The sequence below is a fragment of the Doryrhamphus excisus genome, chromosome 22 (genome assembly GCF_030265055.1).
Source record: "Doryrhamphus excisus isolate RoL2022-K1 chromosome 22, RoL_Dexc_1.0, whole genome shotgun sequence".
NCBI classification, from domain to species: Eukaryota; Metazoa; Chordata; class Actinopteri; order Syngnathiformes; family Syngnathidae; genus Doryrhamphus; species Doryrhamphus excisus.
In genome coordinates this window covers 3,165,699-3,177,530 of record NC_080487.1, presented here as the reverse complement: position 1 = coordinate 3,177,530, position 11,832 = coordinate 3,165,699, and the positions used below count along the sequence as shown (strand labels likewise).

The following is an 11,832-nucleotide window of genomic DNA, read 5'->3' as shown; positions in this document are numbered from 1 at the left end:
ACTGCATTTTGTCTTAAGGGCATAAGTGCGCGAATAAAATCAACATAAGTGGAGAATAAAGAAATAATGAATCTAAAAATAGGCACAGTCATTTTCTGTGTACCTCTGAGTATCCAATGATTAATTAAAATGTCAGCATGAACAGTATTTTTTTATTGATATTGAAAGTATACACAAATATCATAAACAAAAGCGGTTTGTGGGAAATAAATGCACAAGACATCATCATTTCTAAGTTATTTTCTGTTGGGCTTCCTACCCCAGGATTCCTTGCATAAGGGATAAACATGTTACTCTGGTACATTCTGGCAAATACTTATTGCCACATTTTACACTTTTCAGAAAAAAAAACAAACTGTATGTACATCATATACATCATTAAGATCTTTGAATTTACACACTAGAATAAGGTGTGATTATAACATTCTGTGAGATTCCCTCTTTTCACTTCAACTTCAAGTTGATACCTCACAAAATAAACAATAAGCTATTTTAATCAAAATAATTAACCTCCTGCATTGTGTATTTTGGTCTCATCGGCAAAGCAGAATGATAAACAAGTACAATGATAACACACAGACAGACATTTTGGACTATTTCTAAGAAACGCCTAAATCCACAAATAATACATCTCTTGACTGTCACATTGGTTTTTATACTTCAGAAATGAAAGGCAATCAATACGCAGCATATTTAACGCCTTAACATTAGCATTAAATTGTCGTCGATCACAGCTGTAAACCAAAGAAACCTGAACATTTGTGCATTTCATATTTTTGTTTTGCATGTTTGAGCCTCTGAAAGGATGGATTTGGTGGTTGATCTGTTAATTCCAGATCCGTCGCTTCACTCGATGAAACCGCACCCTACGTACAAACAGCGCTGGCTAGTACTTGTCAAGTTTTTCTTTTTTTTTATTTTGGTCCACTGGCTTCCATCATTGAAGCGTTACTTCCGCTCCGTCTGGTCACCAGTGTTCGCACGTGGACGCCATTTATCCCCCCCTATTCGAGTGCCTGAAACGTACACTCTTCTTGCTCCGATACTCACTCATGCCTTCATTCATGCATTTGAAAAGCAGGGGGTAGTTGAGTCCCTGCAGCCGCTGGAAGATAATAAAGAGAAGTGGAAGTAAAATAAACAGATTTTTTTAGCCGTGAGTTCTACTCAAATATTGTAAATGGCCTCGAGGGTGACCCATGCAGGACACATTGGATAGACCGTGTCTCCGAAATGGCCACGGAATGTCTCGGAATGTGTATGTATGTGAAAGGGGTTAATACCTGCCTCTGACCAGCAGGCCCGTTGAGAAGAATTCACTTTGCCAGATGTTCAAATGGCACACTGACCTGGAGGTTGAAGGCGCCAAACTCCATAACTTTGTTTACACCGCACCACTTGTCAGTGAGAACAGCCTACCTGCGATGCCGTGATGCGTGATTGGTCGAGGCGAGCTGAAAGGTCACCTGACGACAGGTTGGCGGGAGCGCCGCGATGAAGCCTCATAGCGACTTTGCGCTCTCGTTCGGCTCGTTCTGCTCGGCCCACCTGAGGAGAGCGGTTACCTGTATGCAAACACATGCAGTTAAGGTAGTACTCGTCAACCGCTAGTATTCTGATTTTGTGGATTATTTGTGATAATTATCGGCGGTTGTGTGGTTAGCGTGCAGACCTCACGGCTAGGAGACCCGAGTTCAATTCCACCCTCGGCTATCTTTGTGTGGAGTTTGCATGTTCTCCCCGTGCATGCGTGGGTTTTCTCCGGGTACTCCGGTTTCCTCCCACATTCCAAAAACATGCTAGATTAATTGGCGACTCCAAATTGTCCATAGGTATGAATGAGAGTGTGAATGGTTGTTTGTCTATATGTGCCCTGTGATTGGCTGGCCACCAGTCCAGGGTTTACCCCGCCTCTCGCCCGAAGACATATGAGATAGGCTCCAGCACCCCCAAGACATCTGGGATAGGCTCCAGCAACCCCAGGACAGCTGGGATAGGCTCCAGCAACCACCAAGACAGCTGGGATAGGCTCCAGAAACCCCCAAGACATTTGGGATAGGCTCCAGCAACCCCCAAGACAGCTGGGATAGGCTCCAGCAACCCCCAAGACAGCTGGGATAGGCTCCAGCAACCCCCAAGACAGCTGGGATAGGCTCCAGCAACCCCAAGACATTTGGGATAGGCTCCAGCAACCCCCAAGACAGCTGTGATAGGCTCCAGCAACCCCCAAGACAGCTAGGATAGGCTCTAGCAACCCCCAAGACAGCTGGGATAGGCTCCAGCAACCCCCAAGACAGCTGGGATAGGCTCCAGCAACCCCAGGACAGCTGGGATAGGCTCCAGCAACCCCCAAGACAGTTGGGATAGGCTCCAGCAACCCCCAAGACAGCTGAGTTAGGCTCCAGCAACCCCCAGGACATCTGGGATAGGCTCCAGCAACCCTAAGACAGCTGGGATAGGCTCCAACAACCCCCAAGACAGCTGGGATAGGCTCCAGCACCCCCCACGACCCTCGTGAGGATAAGCGGTAGAAAATGAATGAATGAATGTGTGATAATTATGACTCGGGAACCACTGGACTCGTCTGTGTGTGAGCCTACACTCGGGAATGTTTCTCACCTGACGGCTGCACCCCACGTGTGAACGCTTTAGACGGAACTACATCCGCTTCATTCTTGACTCGGTTAGCTGCGGAAGGTTTAGGTCCAGATGGCAAAGCTCGACCACCAGCACCTCTCTGACCTTCTCCTGCTCGCTCCTCATCCTCTTTTTCCTCCTTACGGTCTTTGTCTCCATCCTCTGTTGTCCGACTGGCCCCCTGAAACAGAGCGGGAGCATGAAAACCTGCAATCCGATAAACCGGAATTTGTTCCCACTCACAAATTTCAGCATGCTCCAATCGAAGACGTAGTCGTACGAGAAGCCCTGTCTGTGGAAAAGGTTCCTGAAGAGCTGCCTCAGGTAGGAATAGTCTGGCTTGTCGTCGAAGCGCAGGGAGCGACACAGGTTCAGGTAGGTGGAGAACACAGCTGGAAGGGAGCATGTCCTCAAGACCGTTATTTTCTTCAGTGCAGTCAGACAGGAAGTACGCAGGCGTTAATCATTCAAATAAATAAATTACTTCCATTCATGCCTTATTTTTGACAGCTCTACTTTTGACCTTTGTGCTTCAATGAATAAATAAATCAATAAATGCCATAATGACTTACAAGGGTAGCCCTTGCACAGCACCTCAATGGGAGTGGACATTTTCTTCTCGCTGATGCGTTCGTACTTCTGCCTCTTGGTGGCGGCCTTGAGGCCCTGCCAAGGCAGAGAGCCCAGGTTGAAGTACATGAGGACGTAGCCCAGCGACTCCAGATCATCTCTCCTCGACTGCTCTGTGGAGGAGACAGAGAAGAGAGCGGCGGAAATAATAATTAAAAAACTTGCAAATAACGTCCATGTGTGTGTGAGTGTGGTGTCACCAATGCCCAAGTGGGTGTTGATGGAGGCGTAGCGGGCGGTGCCGGTGAGGTTTTTATTCTCTCGATAGGGAATGTGCTGGTGCGTTCGGGCATCCCGGTATTTCTTAGCCAGGCCGAAGTCGATGATGTAGACCAGGTTGCCCTTCTTTCCAAGCCCCATCAGGAAGTTGTCGGGCTTCACGTCTCTGTGGATGAAGTTCTTCAGGTGGATGTATTCGATCCTGCTGATCTGGACCAGACACATTTATGCAATGGATGCTCATGTTAGCAGGCTAGCAATGCTAACAGGCAAACACCTAGCATAATAGTGTCTATTTATGAAATGCTACAGTTGTAATGTTAGTATGATAGCAATGCTAACATGCTAATGTTCATTTAAGTGTCTACCCATGAAAACGGCTATGTTGATATTACCATGCTAGCAATGATAACATGCTAACATTAGCATGCTCACACCTAGCATGATAGTGGTCAGTGTTTATACTGTATATGTGTCTACCCATGAAAACTGCTAAAAATGCAACTATGTTGATATTACAATGCCAGCAATGCTAACATGCTAACATTAGCATGCTAACACCTAGCATGATAGTGGTCAGTGTTTATACTGTATATGTATCTACCCATGAAACCTGCTAAAAGTGCAACTATGTTGATATTACCATGCTAGCAATGCTAACATGCTAACATTAGCATGCTAACACCTAGCATGATAGTGGTCAGTGTTTATACTGTATATGTATCTACCCATGAAACCTGCTAAAAATGCAACTATGTTGATATTACCATGCTAGCAATGCTAACATGCTAACATTAGCAAGCTAACACCTAGCATGATAGTGGTCAGTGTTTATACTGTATATGTGTCGCCCCATGAAAACTGCTAAAAATTGAACTATGTTGATATTACCATGCTGGCAATGCTAACATGCTAACATTAGCATGCTAACACCTAGCATGATAGTGGTCAGTGTTTATACTGTATATGTGTCTACCCATGAAAACTGCTAAAAATTCAACTATGTTAATGTTACCATGCTAGCAATGCTAACATGCTAACATTAGCATGCTAACACCTAGCATGATAGCGGTCAGTGTTTATACTGTATATGTGTGTACCCATGAAAATAGCAAAAACATTCTTGTATGCTACTGTGCAATGCTAATATGCTAATGTTAGCATGCTAACACCACAATACACTGTGAAATCCAAATGTTCCAAAGTGTCCCAAGTGTTCTGATCAGGTGGCATCATAAAAATGTGATTGTTTCAGACAAACAAACCCACAAACAAACATATTTCTATCATCCAGTACCACTTGTTTGTGCTTTCGCCCCACAGAGGTAATAAATCATTTGTCCTAGACGCAGGACCGCCAGACACATATTAAAATAAGCAATAATTCTCAGCCAGCCATTTGGTGTAAAAGCAGGTGAGTCATTGGGATTGAGACAAAAGACAAACAGGGCTCATTATATGAAGTTTAGAAAGGGAGTAAAAAAGAAAACGCAAGTTCATAGAAAACAATAGTTTGACTGTGGCACTGCTTTTTTTCAAGGAAATTGAATTGTTAAGGATTTAGGATGAGGATGAGCCTGGTCTGAATAGAAGGAACAAGCTTCAGAGGTTTAGATGAGGATTATTCCCAAGTCATTTCAGTCTGAATGATCCAGTTAGTTCCAGTCTAAAAATAGCATCAGGCTTTTTTTTTATGAAATTCTCTTTGAGCTCGGGGTTGACTGGGGGACATTCCGTCACAGAGGACTTCCAACTTTGCTTTTCACGTTCGATTGAAAAGGAAATAAATAGGAAAAATATTTAGTACGACCATCCCTCGCCACTTTAAGGTTTGATTTTTGCTCCTTTAGTCTGTTTTACGAAATACATACATTCATAAATCAGGCTGTTTTATGTATTTGTGCTGAAATTCAAGCATATAAATGGCTAAATGAACTAATATAAACACATGTAGTACTGGACACTGGTCACTAGGTGTCAGTAATGTTACTGTAATATTCGGTGACACACATAGGCACCACAATTCAATCACAGGGGCACATATAGACAAACAACCATTCACACTCACATTCGTACCTATGGACAATTTGAAGTCGCTAATTAACCTAGCATGTTTTTGGAATGTGGGAGGAAACCGGAGTACCCGGAGAAAACCCACGCATGCACGGGGAGAACATGCAAACTCCACACAGAGATGGCGGAGGGTGGAATTGAACCTTGGTTACCCCGACGCCACTTCCTGTCAGCTCCCGTGGGGAAGACATTTATAGTAACACACATTATTTATGTTTTACGGTAAATCACGTCTATTATATTGAGTAATAAGAGTGTAAAGGTGACTGTAGGGATGTTAGTTAATGTCTCGAGGGCTCTAATGTTGAAAACTGTACCACTAACTGTTTGTGTTTGGTTCGTATTGCTTTGGTTGGTCTAGGGACTAACTGATTACTCGAAAGAAAACTGACTGAAGCACATTTGCGACGGAGGCAAGGAAGAAACGTCAAACAGAACGCAGACTGTGGTCACAGCTATTGTTACACACATTGTTCAATTCCATCCCTTCATCCTCTGTCTCTCCATCTCCAGCAAAACCACTTCCTCCTGATGAAGTACCGCATGGTCATGAGTCTGGTCTTACCATCTGATCGGCCAGCAGTAGGACGGTTTTCAGGCTGAACTTGCGGGAGCAGAAGTTGAACAGGTCCTCCAAACTGGGGCCCAGCAGCTCCATGACCATGACATTGTAGTCGCCCTCGGCTCCGCACCACTTGATGGATGGGATACCCACTGAAAAATAAACACAAATGTTCACTATTTCATGGATAATGGCTCTCGCTGTGGTTTGCTGGAGTCCCAAAGCTTTAGAAATGGCTTTATAACCTCGGCCATACTCATAGATCTCACTTCATCTCAGTTCAGTTGTGTTTTAAGAGGCGATGGCAATCGCTTGTGATGCTCACCTCCTCCCTGCATCATCTTGTAGAATTTACTCTCAATGTGGAGCTGTGGATGTTTGGTCTTGACGCATTCCAACTTGATGGCGACTTCCTCCCCTGTGGCGAGGTTGGAACCTAACAAGGAAGATTAACGCAAACAAAATGACACACAGCAATCGGGCGCACGGTACAAGGAATAAAGTCTCCAAAATACTCACCCAGATAAATGTCTCCAAAGGATCCGCTCCCTATCTTCCTCCCGAGGCGGTACTTGTTTCCCACTCTCAACTCCATGGTTATTGATGGCTGGAACTCACTGAGGGAAACACACACATACACACTTTATCATTTATCAGTTGTTAGCTTTAAAGTCAAAGATGCAAGTCCCCATTTTATTTGTTGTTGTTATGTTGCTGCGTGTTACCATTATCCATGTCAATCGCTAATACTTTCTTTTACTTCCTGTCTGTCTTCCTGTCTGCATAACATAAACACATTCATGTTTAACACGGCTTTTAACATTATTAGAGACCTGTACACGTGAAATAACACCCCCACAGTCACCTTTGTTAGTCACAGCAGGCTGTGGGATCACTACAGGGACACGCCACTGGTATAGCAAGCTAACAAGCTAACTTGTTAGCCTCTCCAAGTTCATTCATTCATTTTCTAGCGCGAGGGTGGCGGGGGGTGCTGGAGCCGATCCCAGCTGTCTTCGGGCGAGAGGCGGGGTACACCCTGGACTGGTCGCCAGCCAATCACAGGGCACATATAGACAAACAACCATTCACACTCACATTCATGCCTATGGACAATTTGGAGTGGCTAATTAACCTAGCATGTTTTTGGAATGTGGGAGGAAACCGGAGTACCCGGAGAAAACCCACGCATGCACGGGGGGGAGAACATGCAAACTGGAATTGAACCCTGGTCTCACTGGTAACCACTCGCCCGCCGTGCCGCCCCCCTCTCCAAGTTACTTATTAAAAATGTTTTTTTTTTAAAGCACAGAAGCACAAAAAAGGAACCAAATGTACCACTTCCACACGGACTGGGAGGACAACTTTTTTCACTCTACAATATCGCACATGCCATAGCTGACTTCATGGCGGTATGCCTCATCAATGGAACATTACTGGTGCCTCATTACCAAAATACTACCATTACCAGAATACTTAAGAGGCCATAATCAAGCACATTAGCTAATATTAATAAAAACTGCGATAGAGTGAGGGAGCGATGTTGCCACCATTTAAAAGGGAGTAGATATATTTCAATGACAATGCATCACAGGTATGAAATGTCATGTGACCTTTAAGCAGTTTGACATTTAAAACTTCTTTTTTTTTTTAGGTGGGAGTAATGGTTGCACCGGACACAAACACACACACACACACACACACACACACACACACTGCTGCACATTACCTCACTCTGCTCTACTCAGTTACACAACAAGGTGTTGCAGCAGAAGGACTGCAACAACAACAGGATGTGATATTAATGCAGAAAAATGTTAATAATCCAATAATCTCCTATTTAGGACATGACACCCCACCACCACCAATACCACATAAACACACACACACACACACACACACAAGCATCTAATAGTGGATCATCTCACCGGTCGTCTGGCCAGATGCTTCGGTGTCACTCAGGACCCTGGATAGCGACGCATCTACGCGGTTCATCGCCTCGCGAGACCCTTCCTTTTCATCCGGGCCGATCCGTGCCAGATTCCCACTGTCACGATGTCTCCTCTTCTTCCTCCTCACACACCCCCTCCCACACCTCTCACTTTACATCAGCCACTCTATCAATGATGTCATCCGTTTCAGCATGAATGAAGCATTCAAAGTCCTCTTTACACACGAAGGAACGTCCCCAATTCACGTAGAACACTAGCAAGGCAACATTATAGCAGGGTTGCCATGGCGGTTTTATGTCACGTTTGTCCTCAGATGACGAGCAGGTCACGCTGAAATTGGTGAAAGAGGTCAAACTGCGTCCTCTAGCGGTCGGTAGCCGAATTGCAACAGTAGTGCGGACGTGCCCGCGACCACACCTGAGTTAACTACGGTGGCCGGGGAGACTGAATCAAACATTGCAGTACAATTCACATTGAGATAGTGTCTTCAATTTAGGTGTCCAAAATGTGGCCCGGTGGCCATTTGCAGCCTCCAGCTAGTTTTTAAATTGGACCATGGCACAAAACAAATAGCAATGAAATAAAAAAAAGTCTAAACACACACCAAAAAGCTAAAAATAAAATAAAAAAATAATAAAAATGCACAATTACACAAGAAAACAGTTGTTCAAATAGAACTATATGCAATTAAAAATGTTTGGTCCCCTAATAATTTTTTTTTTGTATATTCTGCATTTATTTATATAGTATATACAATATTTCTGACATTACCCCGTATGAATCTTCATTTCTTCTTCCACTTCAAATAGTTATTTTCCTGGCTTAATGTACTTGTACTGGAACTTAACATATTTAATATGAATACTTTTACCAACTGCAGTTACCAAGTACCATAGGCCGGTATTGAACTAAATGTGATAAAGGTATAAAATGTTTAGTGCAAGTGGTCGAGTGAATAGTGAATAGCACGACAACCCCCCAAAAACTGCATTTGAACCTTTATTATCTTGTTCTTTTCCACTTTAAATTAAATTCCTCTCCTTTTGGTAACATCTGAAATAAATGAACAACATCCTGAACAGGAGTGATAATAAAGACAGACTTAATTTAAATCGATACATAACATGAAAGCAAACAAGTAAAACATTACAGCTAAATGTCTTTTAACGTGTCTGTAAAAACACTGTTTTCCAGCTCAGCTTGGTATGGTAGGATTTGGACATTTTAATAAGAAATGCTTTCAGTTGGTTGCTTCGTCGTTAAAAACTAAATTCTCCTTGAATTGCATTTTGACAGGGAACAAAAACACACATAATGCTGAAAAAAAAAGACAAGTAATAGTGCCAATGTTTTTGAACTTTTTAGATATCACAATGTCTGGTGGTCAAGCGAACACACATACAGACACGCATACACACACACACACATGCGCACGCAAACATACACTCATACAAAAAAAGCCAAGCTGTCAGATAAACATCTATTCACTTCCCTGACTGAAGCAGATAAGTGCACACATACACTGATCGTTAATCTCTCACGGACAACAAAAACATTCAACATTGTAGCAATAACACACAGACACTCCTGATATTGTCACGTTTCCGCCATCTTCCATTCGGTCATACCGGCAACACTGCTGTCATGCACGCACACACACACACACACACACACCTTGAACAGCGAGTCGCTAAGTGATCATAGTCATTAACAATCAAGACAATATAGAATAATAACCAAGTTGATTTTTTTGAGTAAGAAAAAAAATAATACAAGAGCGAGGTCAGTGTTTGAATGGGGAACAAAAAGATTTCTCTACAAAGTTTCACGTTTCTCTTCAAAGAGACAACTCATGTACATCCACAAGAGAAGAGAGAAGAGTTTTGCTTGTTAAATGTAAGAGCAGTGTGTAACTGGTGTGTGTAACTGGTGTGTGTGTGTGTGTGTGTGTGTGGGCAGGTGGACCAAGGCCACTGCTGATGTAACATTAGAAGACGTCCCGTCCCGTAAGGTGGGTGTTGAGTTGGGAAGGGATTGTATCAGATGTGTCGATGACAAACCCAGAGGCATTAGTGCAAGTTTGGCTAATGTTCTTTTTGTTTTGCTTTGCTTTTTAACCCCCGGGGACGCCATGTTGATCCGCCAAGGTAGCGAGGTGTCAGTACCGAGTAGAAACGCTCCTTTTTTTTTTTTTTCTATTTCGCCACAGGTCCGGGTGACCCGATAGCGAGTCGCTGTCCCCCGTTTGCAACAGATCCTTTTGTCGCTTTCAAGCTTTCTGAACAGGAGAAACACACCAGGTCTAAGAAGGCTCAGTCTGCAAGTCCGAATGCTGACATTTGACATTAAATACGAGGAAGGAGACGAGAGTTAAAGAGTTAACGTGTGGACACGCGGGACTCGAGGAGCCCCAGTTTTACAGTACATGCCTGAGTGATGGAGCAATATGATGAGATGCGGAGTAAAAAGACAGAACTGGAACCCGGGTTCAGTCCTCTGCTTCAAGTTTCGCTGTGGTCTTCATTTAAGGTCGATGATTACACGTTAGGAAACAAACGCATGAGCGATGTATTGCATGTAGCCTGCATGTCGGGTGGCCAGTGTAGCTTCTATTCACATCATTTGTACGTGTAAATAAATAAGAACGTGACATGTGACTTTCAACATGATCGCGTTGTCAGTCGCCACCCCCGCCAAGGAGGTCTCCCGGCAGCAGGGACGCCGGGCTGCCCATCTGATGACGATCTTCAAGTGCTGGCGACCCCCACAGGCTACTACCGGGGTACCCTGCGCCACTCATACCCCCCCACAGACCCTGCCTTCCTGCCTCCACACCCGCAGTTCCACCCGCCGCAGAACTGTTGCTGCTCCACTGAGTGAAGATACCCAATCCGGGCGCCGGTGGCGCGGTCTGGTCCGATGAGCTGCCTGTGCTGTCCAGACTCTGCCAAGTGGATTCGGAATGCCCGGCTGCCGCTGGTAGAGCGGCTCCTGGCGTGGAGCCTCCCTCTGCGCCGACTCCTCCGCTGCTGCCGCCCCCGACTCCACTTAGCTCGCAGGTGGCCCCGCTACTGTTAGTGCCCACCGTAGAGGATGGTGTAGGTGTGGTGCCGGAGCCGGTGCTGGCGCCTCCGTTCCCGGAACCTCCTGCCTGGGAATGTGCAATGTAGCGGGCCACATCCTCCTCGCTCACAAACTCCGCCAAGATGGTGGTGTTGCCGAGAACGCACCTATTAAAACAAAAATATTCAATCACCGACAAGTATCACACGTAGCTGGCAGATGTAGAAAAGCAGGCTAACATTTCCATCCCACCACTAAAAGTCAAGCTGAGGAAATGGATTGTTTTGCAGACCGTATTAATCAAAATATTATTCAGAGAAAAGATACATGTTGCCTTACTGTATATTCAGGGTCCAGATTGGTGCTACCGGTTCTCCATTGAACATAAACACTTTATGACGGAACGTACCAGAGAATAAGGCCACGTCCACACACACAACGCAAGGTTTTATAACCATTTCTGGACACTCTCCAATGCAAAAAAATTGGAGTAAAGTCATTTTAAAACAGTTCATACACTTTTAAAAAGTCATTCAGACTCTTTATCCAAGAACTTTGGTTAAAAGTTCATGACCCTCCCTCTAAAAGGAATTGTTATTGAGAATGGTTAGCGACCAGAATTGAAACGAGGAGTCAACATCGCAACCGCAATGGATGAAATTCCTGCTCTAGTTATACCAAAGGTATCAAGGAGGT

General features: G+C 44.4%; 2 protein-coding genes across 7 annotated transcripts in view; both read right to left on the bottom strand.

The window, feature by feature from the left end:
* Positions 1-132: 132 nt before the first annotated feature.
* On the bottom strand, positions 133-8,397 carry csnk1e (casein kinase 1, epsilon). 3 transcript variants are annotated; one of them, XM_058062001.1, is made up of 11 exons: positions 8,050-8,397; positions 6,641-6,738; positions 6,447-6,557; positions 6,125-6,273; positions 3,468-3,696; positions 3,210-3,380; positions 2,881-3,029; positions 2,620-2,818; positions 1,420-1,565; positions 1,284-1,349; positions 133-1,105 (listed from the first exon to the last, which is right to left on the bottom strand). In XM_058062001.1, exons 2-10 carry the CDS (start codon positions 6,714-6,716, stop codon positions 1,317-1,319), a joined length of 1,263 nt encoding a protein of 420 aa, XP_057917984.1. In that variant the 5' UTR covers positions 6,717-6,738; positions 8,050-8,397; the 3' UTR covers positions 133-1,105; positions 1,284-1,316. The 3 variants fall into 3 exon arrangements, with proteins under 3 accessions (XP_057917984.1, XP_057917981.1, XP_057917983.1); XM_058061998.1 differs by having other exon boundaries at positions 3,210-3,696; XM_058062000.1 differs by having other exon boundaries at positions 1,288-1,349; positions 3,210-3,696.
* Positions 8,398-9,059: 662 nt separating this feature from the next.
* Positions 9,060-11,832, bottom strand: part of tnrc6ba (trinucleotide repeat containing adaptor 6Ba) — a 42,711-nt gene continuing 39,938 nt past the window's right edge. For all 4 annotated transcript variants that reach the window (XM_058061273.1, XM_058061272.1, XM_058061275.1 and 1 more), the window contains one exon: positions 9,060-11,303. In XM_058061273.1, the coding sequence (XP_057917256.1) occupies positions 10,751-11,303 (553 nt within the window). In that variant the 3' untranslated portion in view covers positions 9,060-10,750. The remainder of the gene's footprint in view (positions 11,304-11,832) is intronic.